Source organism: Hevea brasiliensis, chromosome 9, assembly GCF_030052815.1.
Source record: "Hevea brasiliensis isolate MT/VB/25A 57/8 chromosome 9, ASM3005281v1, whole genome shotgun sequence".
Taxonomy (NCBI): Eukaryota; Viridiplantae; Streptophyta; class Magnoliopsida; order Malpighiales; family Euphorbiaceae; genus Hevea; species Hevea brasiliensis.
Window position 1 is genome coordinate 17,653,589 of NC_079501.1, and position 19,569 is coordinate 17,673,157.

Genomic DNA, 19,569 nt, shown 5'->3' on the forward strand with positions numbered 1-19,569 from the left:
TTTATGGATTTTTAATCCTATTTAAGCACTAGAAAATTACGAAAAAGCAAGGTTCGGGTTTACCTTTGCCGATTCCGACTTCGGGAACGCACTCGGGACATCTGACAATGGGGGCTAGCCAAAACCTCGGTCCAATTAGGAGAATTTTCCTAGCAGTGCATGTCGGCCGAAATTTGCGCACAGTCAATCGTCGAATTTCCGTGAATCGAGGATACCTACACGAAGCCCATAACACGGGGGTTAGTACATTAATTTTTCAGAATTTTTTAAGCTCATTAAATGCTCGGAAAAACACTGCGAAGTTCTGTGGGACCCACCGAAAAACGGTGTCGAAAAAATTTGAAATTTATGTCGTTGCGAAGCTCTCGACGAATGGAGCGTCTTTGGTGGCCTCGGTTTTCGTGGGATTCACGGTTTTCGAGAAATCTAGCCCAAAAGTTGAAATGGGCTAAAATCTTCTCGAGCAAAAATCGGACAATCCGCTCGATGGATTTCGGCGTTCTTGGTGTCTATGGAAAGCTCTCGCCGAGTAGATAATTTTGGACACAAGACCCGGTCCAATTGGTGGCAGGATCGGCCGGATTTAGCCGGGAAGCGAACGCAGCCTTGCGAGGAAGTGAGATCGCGCGTTCCGGCCGATCTGGCGTGTGCCGGGCCAGGGCAGTGGGAGGCCGTGAGGGCGAGGAGGCGGTGGCCGAGGAGGAGAGAAGCGAGAGAGAAGAGGAGGGCGTCGCGGGAGGAAGAAAAAGAGAAGAGACCGGTCCGATCCGGGCCGGTTCGATTCGGCCGGTTCGATTCAGGACACAAAATTTTGAATTTTTACTCTGCCTTGGGACCGAAAACGAGGTCCAAAAATTCCGAAAAATTTCCAGAAAACTCAGAAAAATACGTAGACTCCAAATATATTTTTAGTTTTGCCACGTGGTCTTTAAATTAATTTTTAAAAATCATCAAAGTTTATATTTTCGGAAAATCGAACCCGATTTTTAAAATCCGAAAAATCTCAAAAAAAATTCCTAAAATTTAAATAAAATTAAAATACCAAAAATGCTAATAAAATTTAAAATTTTGGGGTGTTACAACTATAACTAATATTTTGATTATCTATATTTTTTTAACAATAATTTTTAATATAATAATTTTTAAATTTTAATTAAATATTTATATTTTTATGTATAAATTATCGATTCACTATATTTTTATATAAAAATATAATTTTAAAGATAAATTATAAATGTTATTGTATAAAAAATTTAATTATAAATAAAAATAATTAAAAAAAATTAAAGTTACAGTATTAAAATTATGAAATATATTTCTTAAAAAAAGTATATATTTTTAATATTTATTATATTAATAAAAAATAACAATATTTTAAAATTTTAATTTTTATGAAATGTATTTATGTTATTATCATAAATTTATGTTAAATGATAATCATTTTTATTAAAAAATTATTTTATAAAAAGTGTATCAAGTTACTAAAAAAAAATTACACTTAGATATAGTATTTTTTAAAAATAATATAATAGAATGTTATTTTTAATTAATAATAATGTTATATATTTTTACTATTATTAAAATTAAATAATTTAATTTATTATTAGTAATTTAATATTTTTTTATTATATTAATAAAAAATATTATATTTATATATTTTTAAAATAATATTATTTTTTTCATTAATCTAATATATTTTTTGTAATTTATAAAAAAAATCAATTTACATAAATTATGAGATAAAATATAAAAATTTTATAATATTTAAATTATTTTTTAAATAAAATACTTTTATTACATTTTAAATAAAATAATCATGAAAATTATTATTAATATATATATTAAAAAAAATTAAATAGATATTTTAATTAATTACACTATAAATTAATTAAAATTTTATTATTATTATAATAGGTAAAAATTTATTCAAATAAAATAAAATGAAAGTGAAACTTTAATTTAAAATTAATTTAATAATAATAATAATTTATCTTATTTAAAATATAATTAAAAAATAAAAATTAAAAATTACTCATATATAACATAAGTATTATACTAATTAATAAGTAAAAGAATTTAAATGGTAACACATAAATTCTTTTAACCGTCTGATATTAGACAATGATAAAATTTACTTAAAATTTACCTGTAATTATTAAGAAAACATTTTAGTAAAATGAAATCTCTTCAAATAATTTATATGTTGAAATAAAAAAGGAAATGAAAGGGAAAAGATGGTGTAAATCGTATAAGAGAAATAAAAAAAATGGAAATACTTTGAAGTAATAAATGCTACCAACGAGGAAAGCGAGCGGTCCTACTTCAACTTGGCTGATTCACGTGATGGAGTGAGCTTTTTTTTTTTTTTTTTTTTTTAATAAAATACATGTAAATACAAATCGGTGATAATGATTTTTTTTTTTTTTAATTTAGTCTTGCCATGATTTCTTTGACCACATGAACTACAACAATTTATCCAGTGCCCCTTTTTCCATTTACTTGGTGATTAAGAGGTTATATTTATTCAATGACTAAGTCTAAATTTGAAGATGAGGATTAGATATCAAAATAACGTGTTTTGAAAAAAAAAATATATTTTAAATATAAAAATATTTAATTATTAAATGTTAATTGAGAGAATATTGATTAAAAATATGCCATCTATTTATTTTTTAATTATTTATCTTTTCAATGATAACGTGCCTCTTCGATTATATCATCGATTAAAATAAATATGGGATGAGAATTGAATATTGAACGAACGAGGATTTGTAAGGATGGAATTTGCTGAAGAATTGTTGTTTGGTGCAAGGAAAAGTGAGATTTCCAACGTTTGGTTTGCCTCAAAGTTGATTGTCAATATTCAATAAGAAGTGTTTGTTTCTTGGAAACCAAAAGATTTTGAACAATTGATAATTTCCATTACAAAATCTGTCTTCTTGCATTTGGATTTTAACAAAATTTCAATGTTCAATGTAAAAAACACAGCCCATGCATAGACTTTGAAACTGCTTTGCTTTCTTACATTGAACTCTTCTAAGAATTTCAAATCTTCTTATCCCCCCCCACTCTGAGTCATTTCAAGTGACATCATATTTTTTTTTTTAAGCATGGACTATAAATTTTGTCAATTTAATCAAAGACGTGGAGAATAGCATATCAAGACTTGAACTCCCAAAAATATGTAATATTTAATTACTAAATAGTTTTGTTTTTCATTTATTTTCTGCAATACAAACAATTTAATAGTCATGAATTGTTTTACTTCCAAATGGGTCAAAGAAATTACATATTATCCACCATTCCATTCACATTATAAGTTAATTAATTAATTATACATAAAACTAGATATAAATATTTAACTTAATATTATTAAAATTTATTTTTATATGAGATCGAGTTTATATTAAATACACCTAATCGAAATTAGAATGAATATTTATCTTAATTTACTTTAATAGGAAATTGATATTCAATTAGGTGTTACCACAATCAAAATGAATATTTAAATATAAAATTCAATTACTCATTTTTTTTAATACAATTTCATAATTAAAATTTATTTATTATTACTTTTTAAAATATCTAAAATAAATTATTTAATAGTTAAAACAAAAAGTTTGAGGCATAAATATTTTTGTGCATTTTTTAGACTGTTGGATTAGAAATCAATTTTGTCCACTCCAAAATTAAAATTAATTAATAAGATTGAATGAAATTATACTATTTCATATTAGCGTAATAAATGAAAATCAAACTAAAAAAAAAATTATAATATCTATAAGAATCACAATGACATGGTTTTAATAGCCTTCAATGATTTCAAAGGTTAATGATAATTACAATTAAGTTGCCTAATCATTAAAATTAACAAAACTTTAAAATTATGATATAAATTAATAATTTTTTTTATATTCACAACAAAAATTAAATTTTAAAATAGAGAAAATAATTTTATAAAGTGTATTTGAGTACTTTAAAAAAAACATATAAAACTATAATTTTTTTATTTGAGAAATCAGAAGAAAAAATTATAAGAAAATAAAAAAAAAAACCTAAATACAAATATATATGCCCTATACCTGTACAATAAGTAGCAGTGTTAAATGGTAATAAAAGAAAAACAATCCGGTCCCTATTTTTATGACACCGGACTTGGACCGTCGCATATGCCTTTATTTTGCATTCAAACCTCTCATGAGACCTCACGTGCCGACGTGGTATGAGATGCGAATAATGACTACTCCAAGTCATCATTATGAGTAAGATGCCTTAAGGACGCCGTCAGTCAAATATTGGGCCTCTCGTTCTTATTCTCCCATCTGTAGCCCAATTTCTCCTCGCAGTATTTAGCTTACTGTCATTAAACGGACCTCGCATTAAATGCCCCGGCAGCACAAAGCTCGACTCGCTCCTTGGTTATTCTGGCCAAACTAAAAACAGTAGAGGGCCACTTGGCCCTCTACCTTGGTTTGTTTTGCAAGATTGACCGACAATTTGAATACTTCACCCAACTAGTCCACCTACCAATACACCTCAAATCTCCCGTTGGTGCCTATCAAATAGATACCAAGTATAGGTGTCACTTTCCTTTTATGCTTTCTAACATAGTTTTCAGAATTGGATCGGATTGATTCCACCAGTGGGACTGGGGTAATCGTCACCCAGACCACTGACCGATTTGGTGTGGTTAAATCACGATTTTCCTCCATTTAAAATGGAAAAATGGACCTCTTAACATGTGCAACTATTGAACCCAGGACCGACGGTTTTCTTTACATTATTATTTTTATAATATATATATTAATATTTATTTATTAATAAATTAGTTGAACTCGATTCGATTTGGCTAAATTTTATAGTCTTAATCCTCTATTTTTACTGGGTTAATGTTTCAGACCGAATTTGAAAACCTTGCTCTAGAATGTTTCTGGAAAGTATATCAATTTTTGCACCAATGGTGAGAAATATGCATATAAAGAAAAACAGAGATAATAAATATGGATGATTTCAAATTTCAGTTGGTTTATGCAAATATTCAAGCATCAAGCTTCTAGAAATCAACAACATGCGCGGGACTAAAGCTAACAGTGATAAGTCATTATAGACCTTGTCTGATCATTCAAACTTAACGAGTGTTACTAAATACTATACCCACTTCCCCCAGACCCCCAAAAGCCTTGAAACTCTGCAGCACTGTGAAGAAGCTGCAAGTCACAACAACTCTACATTGATTATAGACCACGAAGTAACCATTAGTACTTACAAACTGGTACAGCTGCAATTATAATGACATATATTATATATATTGAATTTTTAAATTTCATCTATATAAAATTAATTTTGACTTTAGTTTTTCAATTCAATTTATTTTTTAATTTATATTTTAATAAAAATAAAAACTGAATTAAAACAATAACATCAATTTTAACATTCATTTCTTTTTATTCTAATTTGATTTGAGATACTAAAAACATGCACGGCTCTAATAGTAATTATAATTATCATGAAATTATAGTAAATTTTTTTTTAAGTATTTTTTAATTTATTAAATTAGATCTGCTCATACCAAAAAGGTAATATAAAATAAAATATGATTAATAAAAAATTTATTTATTTATATAATTAAATATTTAATTTTATTTTAAAGATTTAAAATTTTTTACCATTCATATTATTTATTTAAAAAAGATTAATCAAATCTTTTTGGATTTAGATAAAATTTAAAAGTGAGACTTAAATTCAGTTCAAGAAAGCAACGTTATTACTATAAAGGTTAATAATTTGAACATTTTCAACAAAAGCATAAAGACAAAAGAATTTTAGCAAAATAAGATTTTTTTTGGAAAAGGGAAAGATCGAAAGTAATCTTTCATCGTCCAAACACGTGAAGCCGCCTACGTGTCGCAATCACATGGCATGTATTGGACGGTCCATACACCATCACGTACACAAACGTAGCAAAATTTTTTTCATTTTGGAGGCTTAAATTCTTTCCCTCGTTTAGTTAGTTCAAATTTCAAAAACGACGCAACAACTCTCTCGCTTTCTCTCTCTCCGATTAATCCCTCAAGAAGGAGAAAAATCGAATTAAAAAAAAGGCGGATTGGATGATATGATATGCGCATTGTTGGAGCGAGAAACTGGATTGATTTGCATATCGGTGCTGAGGTTTATTGACAGATCGGTGTCAAGAGCCATGGGCTGTTTCTTTGGTTGTTTTCGTGTTAGGAATGATCGCCGGCGACCTCACATGGCCTCTGATTCTTCTCGATCTGAACCAACTGTACTCGTGCTTTCTCTCTCTCTCTCTCTCTCTCTCTCTCTCTCTCTCTCTCTATATATATATATATATATATATATTTATGTTTAATTTTTTGTTCCTCTTCCTGTTTGGTTGCACAGAAATTTCATTAGAACAGAGCGTTTTCTCGGACAGAATTTTAGGAAAATGGAACTCTATTAGCAATTTTATTTTTTTCATTATGAGTTTCAATTGAAAGGAATTTTGTCTTCTTTTGTTGACTCTGGAAGATAAGAAAAGTGATTTTTGATTTTGAGGAAAAGATAGGTTTCTCTTTCTCTCCCAATTTTTAGTGGAAGATCTGTAGTTGTGTTTGCAATTCACAATATCTGTTTGGTTGCGTAGTAAATCATGCGGAATAAAAAATTATTCAATTGCGGTATTTACTGTTTGTTATTTGTTTTGTGAATGTCAATCAGGAAGCTTGGGTGTCTAAAAATCGCTTATCTTATCTATTTTTGTCTGAAGGTAAATAATGTTCAATATCCTTCATATATTATTGCTCTTTTTCTTAGTTCAAGCTGATAATCACCACCCCCCAGCCACCCCCCGCCACCCACACCCCCCCCCCCTCCGCCGTTTCCTTTTGAATTGTATTTTTACTGTTTTTTTTTCTCCCCTCTAACAGAGAGAGAAGACAATGACAAGAAAAGCCATCATTCGGGATCTCCTCAAATCAACAAGGAATTGATAAATGAGGTATCCCTTAATGATTTGGTTTGCTTGAAAATCGAAATGGGTTATTTGGTTTGCTTGAAACCATGCATATATTATTTTGTTGCTTTCAATATAAAGTTAGCAAAATTCCTGGTGTACCTCTACCTCTGTACCCTAGATTATTTTTTAATACATTGGAGGTTCCATTTAGAAGATTATGAATGGGCTTTTTGCTGAAGATTCTACTGTTAGATTATATTGGAGTCTGAAATCGTTAAATTTCTTCCTGATCCTTTTAGTTCAACCTCAACTTTCTAATAGAGTTGGTTATTTTTATTACTATTATAATTTGGTCATTTTTATCTGTAGATTGTTAAATAATATATGCAACTTTAATGTTATGACTAATAGGAATTCAGCTGCTATTTAATTTTATATATTTTTGGTCGTCTTCTTTTCCCTGCAGGCCAAATTTCTGAAAGCCTGTGGCACTTTATCTGAGACACCTTCTGAAATTCGTAAAGCATCTCAGAAGTTAAACGGTTCAGCTCCTCTTGGTAAAGATTCAGAGTCTTCAGATTTCCACTCATGGCTTCCCAACACTTCCATCAAGAAACTTCAGTTGGATCAGCAAATTGATCAGCCCCCTACTCCCATCAAACTTTATGAAGAGTGGGGAAATCTTTCAGCCTCTTCAGAGCACACACCTAGCAGGTCGAACTTCTAATCGTAATGAATGGTCATCAAAAAGTTGATCACAAACACAAGTAACCTCTTATTAAGCATATCTCACATGGAAGTGAAATTTTTTGTCTTGTTTTTCAACCTTTTAAAATTGGTTCCCAATCGGCTTGGTGATAGTTTGTGGCAATCTTATTCACCGACTCCTTTCTAATGATTTCAAAGAAGGAAGTTCGTCGCTGTTAAGAAGGGTCTGTGAAAAGTTCTATTTTATAGCTTTGAAACCTTTTGGGAATGATGCGATATATGAAATGCTCATCAAATCGTTCAACATTTTGCACAGCTTTTTATGCCTTGGAATCCATCTGCTAAAATTTAGAAATCAACATGCTTTATTGTTTACTATGCCTTAGAACTCATTCATAAAAAACACGATGGCTGATAAATGCCGTTCCATTTCTTTCATGTAGCTGCATGCCCAATGCACAGGACACTGGAAGGATATCCATCACCTCAATTGAAGATGGTGAGGTGGGAAGTCTCAAAATGGCAACAAATGTTCCACCCACAAACAAGTCTGTTCGCTTTGAATGCAATTTTGATACCTCTTCGTCTAAAGGGTCTTCATTTGAAAATGGGTGCCAGATTTTAAGGAAATTTGAATCCCCAGGGTACATGAGTGTATCAAAGCCTTCTCCTAAACCAACTCCATTAAAACTTTCAGATGAGATGCAAACACCTGGAACAGTTTTCCCTACAGAGCTTTTAGCAAATGGGAAGACTAGGATTAGGTCTCAGTATGTGTATCCAGTCTTGAATCCAGTTGAGAATGCCTCTCAGTGGAAGGTACTGCAGGAAGATGATTCTAGTTCTCATCAATTGTCAAGTCAGCTGAAAGAATTTTCAGTGCAGCTGGAAAATTCGACACCTAAATCAGTTGGAGAGAAAGAAGCCTCCTCTGTGCCGGAATTGAAGGTGGAAGCAAGCTTGTCTTCTTGGTTGAAGCCTCAACAATTTGCACATGATAAGGATGATCCAAATGGTGGAACTGCATCTAGCAAAAATTTCCATTTTGGTAGAACTCCTATGGACAGGCCTATCATTGGGATGGTTGCTGCTCATTGGAATGAGAATGAGCCTTCTCGTATCTCCCCAAAGTGGTGGGATGGGAATGGAATCCCAAATTCAACTAATAAATACAAGGAAGTATGTTCCATAACTATATTTATTCTCTTCTCCTCGCTTGCGACATTTGCAGCTGGATTTAAGGAATGCTCCCTTTGCTTTCAGGATCAGAAAGTGAGTTGGCATGCAACACCATTTGAGGAGAGGTTAGAGAAGGCACTGTCTGAAGAGAGTTTTATCTCACAAAAGTATGTGCCTGCTACCTTTCATGCATTATAGTACTAATCTAAGTTTTTGGGAAAAAAAATGAGGCATGAGTCGGGAGGCAAAATTGCCTTTCCTCTCAAACTTATGCCTCTTCTGTGGAGGCAACTTTAAAAAGGAGCAAATATTGCCTTTCCTCCCAAAACCTCTCCTCTTGCCCAACAGGAAGTTAGGAACTTTGATTCTGCAAGGTCAAAATTGGGACAGTGAGCACTACATTTTCAATATAATTTAATTTATATTACATGAAGACATACTTACTGTGTGCCAGTTTGGGATAGCATTTTGGATCAGCAGAAGCTGCTTTATGTAAAATGATAGCGAAACTGACAAGTTATTTAATCAAAATTTCATATTATTTTTCTTTTCGTTTGCCTGCCTTAATTAAAAAAAAAAAAAAAAAGGCTGAAATTAGAGCATTACCTATTCATTGAGGATCATAAACCTTTGCCACGTATATAAATGATAACTTTTTCTTTGTTTGATGTGCACAGCAAGCAAGTCAATGGGAAACCCATAGGTTTTGATGAGCACGATGAAAGTGATACTGCTCTTTCTAAGTTACAGGCTTCAACACATTCCAAGTCAGTTGTTTCATTCTGATGAGTAAAGATATCGCTGTTGATGTTCCAATGAATTGTGAGTTTATTTTACCGTTGACCTGTCGCCAAATGCACTTAACCTCTTTTGAATCTCAATTGAAGCATCAAATATCATGGTTGTGGATTTTTAAGCCATTGAACTTCGAAGCTGATGGTGCAAATACAACTGTTAACATGTTTGTGTCAAAACACTCAACAGCATCAGCAGCTGCTTGCAGTGTACATTCAAGTCAGTAATGCAAAAACTTACTTTGGAATGGGATATTCATGTTGCTCATGTTAATATAAAGAATTCGACGTGTCTTCTATTGACATTCAAATCATGCCTTTCAATTTCCTGTAGGGACATCTTTCTTCTCTTACCCACCAAGTGTTCTCTCTTAGCTGATATTGGGTGGGCATGTGGTGTTTGCAGCTCCCCTTTTTACTTTAGCATGCACAGTTCTTTTTCCGTCTTCGTAAAACCAGTAAAAAAAATCAATGCAAATTCTAGGATGATGCTGAATTTTTTTTTTTTTCTGACATCTGAAAAGAATCGAGTACATCTGCAATCAATAACTCTTGCAATTGCCTTGGCGGGCCCAAAAAAAAAAAGAGAGACCTTAGTAAACCATTTCATGTATTTGCAGAATCAGGAGCTAAGGAAGTTGGTACTCGGGAACTCGGGCTCCATTTGTTATGATGGATCGAATTTTTATTGGATTTTAAAATTTAATTGATGAAATTAAGGGGCGGAAGGAATTTTATTTTGATTTTATATATGTGAAGACATACATTTTTTTTATTTAGTTGGATTGAGATTTTAATTTTAAATTTTTTTCATTTTAGAGACAACTCTATTTCACAGCTTTGAGTAAATTCTAGTACTAGAGCCTAAATTTCATTGATATACTTAAGAATGGCAACGTGATGGGTAGGAGATGTGGATAGCTCTTCTTTTTCCTATTTCACAAGAGTTTGGGGTGACAGGGTATTTTCTGCTGGAGTGTGAGGGGACGGATTTCCTATGGAATTTTTTTTTTTTATTTTAATTTATTAATATATAATATAAATTTATTTATTAAAAAATAAAATATAATTAGAAATATAAATTTTACATATTTTTTTAATAATATATTTATATATTTAGTTAAAATAATAATATTTAAATGTATAAAAATAAATTATTTTTTAATAAAAAATAAATTTTTTTTAATAAAAAATAATAATATATTACTGTAATCACGAGATTTCGAACGAGGAGAATATGATTCTGTCATCATCCTCTATAAATTAAAATAAGGACAAAATCAGAAAAATGGATCAAATCCACGGATTTAGAAACTTTTATATCCATAGGTATATTGTTAAGAAGAGTCATTTTCCCTTTTATTTTTATTTTTTTCATGTTGAATAATTTATTTTTTGATTTCATTTGCTATTTCCAAAATAGATGAGGCCACAGCCTAATAATTCATTTTTTTTTTAATGCTCTTGTTGGCTTTTGAAATCCGCAACTTATTATTGAATATGGATTTCTAGAAAGTGATTTCGGCAATTTAGCCTAGGCCGGTTTGGAATAAAATGGGGGCTGAAATTTAATTGGACTCTTTTTTGGCTTACTAGTGAATAATTAAAAAATTGCATTAGAATTATTTGATTTCACTTAGAGTTAAATTAAAATTTTTTTATTTAAAAAAATAAAAAATTAGATCATTGCATTTAAAAACAGATTGAATCAAATTGAAATCAAGATTGAAATTGAAACTAAAATTGGAATTATAATTTTGAGAAAGAGTATTATTTTTTAATGTGAATTAGAATTAATAATTTTGAATCGATTCATTCATTATTAAAGGATCTAATTTAATCTTAAATAATGATGAAGTTAAAGGAGCAAAAAGGTGTTATGATATGGATGAAATAAATAAATATCTGTATTTTATGAAAAAAATTATAAATATATATAAATACATATTAAATTTTACTTTGGCCCTTAAAAGTAATGGTTGGCTTCATCATTGTCCTAAATCAAATCAGGAATTATTCTGTACATCTTGGATGCCATGTGGTGTTTCATATAAATAAGATTAAAGCATATCAACATGATTTATAAATAATTTTTAAAAAAAAATTTGAAAGTATAATAATAGGATGAAACTAATCGTCGAAAAAAAAAATAAATGGATTAATAATCGACATTTTTATTTTATTGATTTTATACATCACATCACAAAAATGATGCGGCTTACGAGAAGCCCGCTGTAATTTTCTAAATCCAAAAGAGAAGGTGGAGGATGTAATTGATTGTTATCTAAATTTCAACCACTCTATTAAATTTGATTAAAATATATAATTATAGAACGCAGCGAATAAATTTTGGGCACGGCAAAGTCGTATTCAAGAAAATTTTCCATTAAAATTTCCATAGTGGTTAAGTGGGGACCAATATTCCTACCAACCACGGCAGAGATGAATACACGTGGATATTCATGCATATGCGCAACTTTCACATGGTGTTGCTCTCATCCGCCAACCCTCCATATATTAATATTATAATAATATTCATATAAATAAAAAAAATTAAAAAACCTGACCAACCAACGCCATCTTTAAGCTTCAGCTCTTTATTAATCCACAAATGGGAGGCGTCACTCAGCCACTTATTCTTGCCTGAAATCTCAGATCAAAATCCTAAAAGAAATGGTGGTGAAGGTGTACGGAACTGCTTATGCTTCTCCGAAGCGAGTTCTCGCTTGCCTTATTGAGAAGGGTATTGAATTTGAGGCTGTTCCTGTGGATCTCATCAAAGGAGAGCATCGAAGCCCTGAGTATCTCAAGTTACAGGTTCCTGATTTTCTTTCTTTCTTTCTATATTTATATCTATATATGTTTTTGTGTTTATATTTAAGTTGATTTGCTCTGAATTTGCTTCTGTTTCTCGTCAAAATTCAAGCCTTTCGGAGCACTTCCTGTAATTCAAGATGGAGATTATACTTTATACGGTAATTAATTAATCAATTAATGATCGATAATCCTCTGTCAAATCAATTTTTAAGTAAGTCTTTTCCTTGATTTGATCTGATCTTGATTAGTATTTGATTGGATGGATAGAATCAAGAGCAATCATAAGGTATTATGCTGAAAAGTACAAGTCACAAGGCACTGATTTGCTTGGAAAGAGCATTGAAGAGAGGGGATTAGTGGAGCAATGGCTAGAGGTGGAGGCCCAAAACTTCCACCCTCATATTTACAACTTGACCCTTCACATCTTATTTGCCTCAGCTTTGGGTTTTCCTCCTGATGAGAAGGTGATCAAAGAGAGTGAAGAAAAGCTGGGAAAGGTTTTGGATGTTTATGAGGAGAGGCTTTCAAAGAGCAACTACTTGGCTGGAGATTTCTTTAGCTTGGCTGACCTTAGCCACTTACCCTTCACCCAGTACTTGGTGGGTCCAATAAATAAGGAGTATATGATTAGGAGTAGAAAGCATGTGAGTGCTTGGTGGGATCAGATTAGCAGCAGGCCATCTTGGAAGAAGGTCCTCCAACTTTAAGATGATGTCTTGATCAATGTTAAGGACTCCCCCCTCCCTTTCTATGTTTGTTTTGTGTTTTGTTATTGGGGTTTTATGTTCTTTGTTTGGATAATTGCCTTGTTGTGTTTCTTTTCTTGTGGTGTTAAGTATGGGATCTTCAAGTATAATGTGTTGTAATTGTCTTCAGACTTCAACTATTATGTATGAAATCCCTAATTAGAGTTGTTTTCTCTCTATGTATTATATAAATAAAATTACACCATAATGTTTAATTAACCAATTATTGAGAAGGATTAGAAAGTTAATCACACACTTAACCTACATGCATAAATTATTGACATGATATGAGTTGCATTCTCAAAATAGAATTTCCTTGCTCTAAGATTAAACAAGCTTTAAACCCACGCGATGCCGTGTTGTGCAATTATATTTTTATAATAATATAAAATAATATACTTACATCTTAAAAATAAAATTATAATCTAGTAATATTATTAAAATCATTCAGTCATTTGAATTAAATAAAATTTTAATCATTTACTATATTGCATATTAGGTAAGTGTATTAGGTAAGTGTATATAGTTAGTTTAAGATCAATTTATATAAATAATATAATATTTATTATTTATTTATTATAATATATTAAATAAGATATAATTTGATAATAAAAATATTTAATACAGCCTAGTTACAAAAGAATATAATACTAATATATCGGCTAAAGTTACTCTTCTGATTTATAATTTTATTTGAAATTTTTTTTTAAAAATTATTGTAATAACATATAATATGCTCCTATTTTTTTTATTTTATTTTATCTTAGCCTTTTTGTCATTGATATTATATATAATATAAAATTATAATATACCTAATATTATATTTATTCTCATTTATCTATTAATTTTATTCATTATATTCCTAGTTACAAAAGGATATAATAATAATATTGATTAGAAAGAGTAAATTAATCAACCTATCTAAAAGAAGCCTAACACTATTCTTATGATAATAGTTTTAATATATAAAATTAATGTATGTGTATATTATTTAAAATTTTTTTAATTATTATAGAATAAACTAATTATATTATAATTATGTCATAATTTATCAGCAAAATAAATTTAATTATTAGTTACTTATAAAATAAATATATTAACAACTCTAAATAGATATTATGAAAAAAAATATAGACATTATTTTTTTAATATTTTTTAGACAACGATAACAATAATTACAATTTTATCATAAAATAAAGAAGTCTTCAAATAGGATAATAATAATTAATGTAAATTTAATAATTAAATAGTAAAATGTAAAACAACTAAAATAACAAAGATGAAAAAAAAATAGTAAAAAAAACTGAAATCATACATGAACACTTTTTAAGATTTAAAATTGTCACGACCCAATCTATGGACCAGACCGGTACTAGAACCTGGCCCAGCCTAAAGCCCCCGAGGCCCGTAGTAAGCCTAACTATTTATTAACCCCAGGAGGAATATTGAACAGGAGTGAGCGTTCGACTCAGAGAGTAAAATATCAATTTTAACCATAATCTCTATAACTATCTGAAACTAATGCACCCTGTAGAGTGAAATGCAACATCAGCAATAAATTCACATCATAACAGCAAAAAGGTAATTTGGAGCACTCACACACCCAGTAATATCAATCATAATATATGGGAGTTGATCCCCTATACAGTTCTCTTAAATCCAATCTGGTGCCAGCGAAGAACTCAAGCCGGACTTTCGCTTAATAAACCAAATCGGGGTCCCAGCGAAGAACTCAAGCCGTGACTACCCCCGAAGGATCGGGTCCCAGCGAAGATCTCAAGCCGTGACTACCCGTCCTATCCATAGTACACACCACATCACATGCACGCCAACGCACACACACTGCTCCAAATTACCACAACAACATCCATGGCACTTTGCAACATAAAACGTGCCTAAAGTTTAACTACATAGATACATACATATAAGTGATGCATGGGCATGCTTAAACGTATAATAATATTGAAATTACAATTCAAATTAATATTTTACTCACAGACTTGGCAATGTCCTTTGTGGTGGTCAAGCGGAGGAAGGAGGTCATCGCTCACCTGACAATTACATTACAATTATTTAATACAATTGACTCAATACAAATCATAACAAGACCAAATACGTCCTAAGTCGTGCCGAAAATCCGGCAGAGTGTCCCCTATACCTAGGACCTACCCAACCTGCAAAAGGGCTCAAAATATACTTCTATATTCACAATTCATATATCCACAACTCAATCACATCACACAGCCCCTCCTGGGCCCATCAAATCAGTCATCCATCACAATATGTAAAATTTCAATTTAGTCCTTATAATTGATTATTTTTGCAAAAACTGCCCAAACAAGCTCTAAAAATTCTAAAACTTTGCCCCGCGGTCCTTAGTAATATTACTAGGCTATTGCAAAAAGAATCATAATTTTATGAACTACCACGAATATTTTATGGATTTTTAATCCTATTTAAGCACTAGAAAATTACGAAAAAGCAAGGTTCGGGTTTACCTTTGCCGATTCCGACTCCAGGGACGCGCTCGGGACGTTTGACAATGGTGGGGTAGTCAAAACTTCGATTCAATTCGGAGACTTTTTCCGGTAGCCGGTCTGTCTGGTCGGAAATTCACAGGCACGGACAACTGTCGAATTTCCGCGAATTGATGATACCTACACGAATCCCACAACACGGGGGTTAGTACATAAATTTTACGGAATTTTCTAAGCTCATTTAATGCTCGGAAAAACACTGCAAAGTTCCGTGGGACCCACCAAAAAACGGTGTCGGAAAAATTTGAAATTTATATTGCCGCGAAGCTCTCGACGAGTGGAGCGCTATGGTACTCTCGGTTTTCTCATGGGGTTCACGGTTTGCGAAAAATTTAGCTCAAAAGTCAAAATGGGCTAAAACTTCCCGGGCAAAAATTAGACAAATCGCTCAATGGATTTCGGTGTTCTTGGTGTCTATGTAAAGCTATCGACGAGTAGATGGATTTAGACACAAGACCCGGTTCGATTGGTAGCCGGATCGGCCGGATTTCGACCGGGAAGACGAAGCTGCGCGCTTGCGTGTCGTGTAGCTTCGAGCGCCGTTTACCTGCGTTCCAGGCTGCGGCCGGTGGGCTGGGACGGTGAGGATGGCCGTGGTGGCGGTGAGAGGCGGCGCGCGGTAGGAGGAGGAGAGAGAAAACGTGAGAAAAGGGGAGGGAGGTCGGGACGCGCGCGGGGAGGAGGAAGAAAAAGAAGAAGACCGGTTCGATTCGACCGGTCCGATCCGATCCTGTTTGATTCGGTCGGTTCGATTTAGGATATAAAATTATAAATTTTTACTCTACCTTGGGACCGAAAACGAGGTCCAAAAATTCCAAAAAAAATTCTAGAAAACTCAGAAAAATTTGTAGACTCCAAATATATTTTTATTTTTACTACGTGGTCTTTAAATAAATTTTTAAAAATCATCAAAGTTTATCTTTTCAGAAAATCGAACCCGATTTTTAAAATCCGAAAAATCTCAAATAATTTTTTAAAATTTAAATAAAATTAAAATATCAATAATACTCATAAAATAATAAATTTTAAAATTTTAGGGTGTTATAAAAATAAATAGATAGAAATTTAAAAATTAATTAAAAGAATAAAATGCTTTAATAAAAGTTTAAAGACAACTTAAGCATTTCTTCTGGTTTAGAATATTCGACTAATTAAAAGAAAAATTTTGGGATAAAATATTCAAAGATTCCATGATATGTAAAAATATTATTAAAAATAAAGTATTTATTTTTAATAATATTTTTTTAAAAAAAATAAAGAGATCAAAATAAGAACCAAAATGTTAAAATGATTGTAACACTATTAAAATTGAGAATTACACTTTATTAGAGATAAAATTGTTTCAAAATTATTTTAATGAAAATAATAATAAAATAGTTTTAAATTAATTTAAAATAAAAAATAAATAACAATAATTATTATTATTATTATTGGGGACTGAGTGAGTGGTCTGGAATTGAAATGACAGGAGGGGTGAGTAAATCTTTTTGCTGTTGTTAGTAACAGTGAAAGGTGGCTCCATTTTTATACGTAGTAATCACCAACAGTTGCTAGGAAATATCTGTTACTATGTGAAGAATAAATAACAAAAGGACCCAAATGTTTATATGTAGAATGTCAAATGTTGTATTTCATTTATACTAAATGAAAGCTTCTTTTGTTCTGCTAATGGACAAGCATCATATTGACATTTTAATTTGATGTTCAAAGGAAAATTTCTAGATATACTTGAGTGTATGAGCTATTTTATATATTTAATTAATTAAAAATTATAAACTTATATTTTATAATGAAATTCATCATATTTTATAATACAAGATTTATTATTATTTTAATAATATATCAATTATTCATTAAACGAGTATACACAAGTTGGTTAAAAGTAAGAAAATTCTTATTATGATTTATTAATTTATATGATGTTGGGCTTTGCGTACATTCCAAATCATTGAAAGTTTTGAAAGGGTACGCTGGTTTGAATTTTAAGGTATGTTAATGTTGGGTTGTACATTTAGTCAAAGAGTATGCTCTGTCGCTTTTGACTTTTGTACACGTTTATGTGCCCATTTTCAAAGGGCCCTATCTCACGTGCCTTTTACTTTTTTTCTTTTTAATACGTGTTTTTTGCTTTTCAACTTTTTTTTTAATTATTTATTGAATTTATTAAGGCCTCGATTTTTATTTTCTTATATGTTTTGTTACATATAAACACTTTTATTATTACAATCTTTTTATATAAATTATCTTTATATATATATATGATGTTGAATTTGAAAAGTCCTGTCTTGAACAAAACCAATTCATCCATCATAATATAATAAGAAGCTTCTACATGGATAGTGGAGAGGACTTAATATATACACATACATGCTCTATCTGATATGATATTCCAGACAGAGAAGAGAGATGGGCAGTAGTTGTTCAGAAAGGATTAATATTAATAATGAGGAGGAGGATGAAGAGATGGCTCCTCTTCCAGGGTTCCGATTTCATCCCACAGATGAAGAGCTTGTTGGTTTCTATCTGCGCCGGAAGGTGGAAAACAAACCCATCGCTCTTCAACTTATCAAACACATTGATATCTACAAATATGATCCCTGGGAACTTCCAAGTATGTAACATCTCTTATCCCAGCAAAAAAATATTCATATAACCCATCCCAACTAGTTTATTTATTTTGAGATCAGGAGTTATTAGCTGTTATTGCTCTTATTATATAATTTTCATGGACTTTGCCCTTTATTAGTTTATTTATTTAAATTTTAACGTGGTGGATGATGCAGAAGTTATTAGTAGTGTAGTGGGAGACAATAAGGAGTGGTACTTCTTCTGCATTAGAGGAAGAAAATACAGGAACAGCATAAGACCAAATAGAGTAACAGGATCTGGATTCTGGAAAGCCACAGGAATTGACAAGCCAATTTACTCATCATCATCAATAATCAAAGCATCTAAAAAATGCATTGGCCTCAAGAAATGTCTTGTATTCTACCGTGGAACTGCTGGAAAAGGAACTAAAACTGATTGGATGATGCATGAGTTTCGTCTTCCTCTCAATTCCAACACTTCACCTCATAACAATATTGCTGTAAGATACTTTTCTTGTCATTCCCATTTCTCTATTAATAAAGAATAACCCATTTTCATGGTGATGCAGGAAGTTTGGACGCTTTGTCGAATTTTCAAGCGAATACCATCTAGCAAAAGGTACAAACCTGTAGATTTGAAGCAAACAACAAAGAAGCCAAACCCATCTGATTCAACTTCAAAGACATGCAGTAGCTTTGAATCTGAAAACATTAGTGACCAGCAACAAGTGAGTTTTGGAGATTCATCGTCGTTGGTTCAACCAAATCAAAGAACAAACTTGCTAATGGGTCAGTTTAACTCCATAACCCATCAAGCTTCCTTCCCAGCAGCTCATCAAAGCTTGTGGAATCCAATTGGAGATCATGATTTCTTTGCAAATGGAAACTGGGATGAGCTAAGAACAGTGGTTGACCTAGCCATTGATCCATCTCTAGCTTATGACAGTAAATAAATGCATTGATCGATGTAGAGAACTATACATGCATGTCCTTTTTAATTCCTCATTGATCTTTCCCTAACTCTTTATACTCTTCCGAATTTTTTTTTCTTTGTATTTTACTCATTTTTAAGGCATAACATGATCCCGTAATATAACAAATGAATTATCGACTCCGTCTACCGATAACCTATATATTAAATACACTATAAGAAATTTTAAAACAATTTTATTACTTTTTGAAAGTGGTGAGCCTTTCTAGCAGGTATTAAAAACATTTACTTGAAGTTTAAAGATTTGG

The 19,569-nt window shown here is 31.3% G+C and overlaps 3 protein-coding genes across 3 annotated transcripts; all 3 read left to right on the forward strand.

Annotated features, from left to right (window-relative positions):
• Positions 1-6,003: 6,003 nt before the first annotated feature.
• Positions 6,004-9,975, forward strand: LOC110669985 (protein JASON-like). Its single transcript, XM_058153236.1, has 7 exons — positions 6,004-6,286; positions 6,724-6,772; positions 6,933-7,003; positions 7,428-7,675; positions 8,113-8,848; positions 8,933-9,015; positions 9,526-9,975. Exons 1-7 carry the CDS (start codon positions 6,116-6,118, stop codon positions 9,632-9,634), a joined length of 1,467 nt encoding a protein of 488 aa, XP_058009219.1. The 5' UTR covers positions 6,004-6,115; the 3' UTR covers positions 9,635-9,975.
• A 2,213-nt stretch (positions 9,976-12,188) lies between these two features.
• Positions 12,189-13,378, forward strand: LOC110670016 (glutathione S-transferase F9). The gene is made up of 3 exons (XM_021831939.2): positions 12,189-12,459; positions 12,569-12,617; positions 12,727-13,378. The coding sequence occupies exons 1-3, from the start codon at positions 12,316-12,318 to the stop codon at positions 13,164-13,166; spliced, it is 633 nt and encodes a 210-aa protein (XP_021687631.2). The 5' UTR covers positions 12,189-12,315; the 3' UTR covers positions 13,167-13,378.
• A 4,647-nt stretch (positions 13,379-18,025) lies between these two features.
• Positions 18,026-19,335, forward strand: LOC110670017 (transcription factor JUNGBRUNNEN 1). The gene is made up of 3 exons (XM_021831940.2): positions 18,026-18,353; positions 18,526-18,830; positions 18,900-19,335. Exons 1-3 carry the CDS (start codon positions 18,149-18,151, stop codon positions 19,281-19,283), a joined length of 894 nt encoding a protein of 297 aa, XP_021687632.2. The 5' UTR covers positions 18,026-18,148; the 3' UTR covers positions 19,284-19,335.
• Positions 19,336-19,569: the final 234 nt, after the last annotated feature.

What these genes read in the sequence shown, in the direction of transcription:
- LOC110669985 (XM_058153236.1), top strand. Translation starts at nt 6,116, where the DNA reads ATGATATGCGCATTGTTGGAGCGAGAAACTGGATTGATTTGCATATCG. An exon ending in ACAAGGAATTGATAAATGAG is followed by an intron (nt 7,004 to 7,427) that starts GTATCCCTTAAT and finishes TTTTCCCTGCAG; the next exon opens with GCCAAATTTCTGAAAGCCTG. An exon ending in GAGAGTTTTATCTCACAAAA is followed by an intron (nt 9,016 to 9,525) that starts GTATGTGCCTGC and finishes TGATGTGCACAG; the next exon opens with CAAGCAAGTCAATGGGAAAC.
- LOC110670016 (XM_021831939.2), top strand. Translation starts at nt 12,316, where the DNA reads ATGGTGGTGAAGGTGTACGGAACTGCTTATGCTTCTCCGAAGCGAGTT. An exon ending in CTGAGTATCTCAAGTTACAG is followed by an intron (nt 12,460 to 12,568) that starts GTTCCTGATTTT and finishes TCAAAATTCAAG; the next exon opens with CCTTTCGGAGCACTTCCTGT. An exon ending in TGGAGATTATACTTTATACG is followed by an intron (nt 12,618 to 12,726) that starts GTAATTAATTAA and finishes TTGGATGGATAG; the next exon opens with AATCAAGAGCAATCATAAGG.
- LOC110670017 (XM_021831940.2), top strand. Translation starts at nt 18,149, where the DNA reads ATGGGCAGTAGTTGTTCAGAAAGGATTAATATTAATAATGAGGAGGAG. An exon ending in TGATCCCTGGGAACTTCCAA is followed by an intron (nt 18,354 to 18,525) that starts GTATGTAACATC and finishes TGGATGATGCAG; the next exon opens with AAGTTATTAGTAGTGTAGTG. An exon ending in CACCTCATAACAATATTGCT is followed by an intron (nt 18,831 to 18,899) that starts GTAAGATACTTT and finishes ATGGTGATGCAG; the next exon opens with GAAGTTTGGACGCTTTGTCG.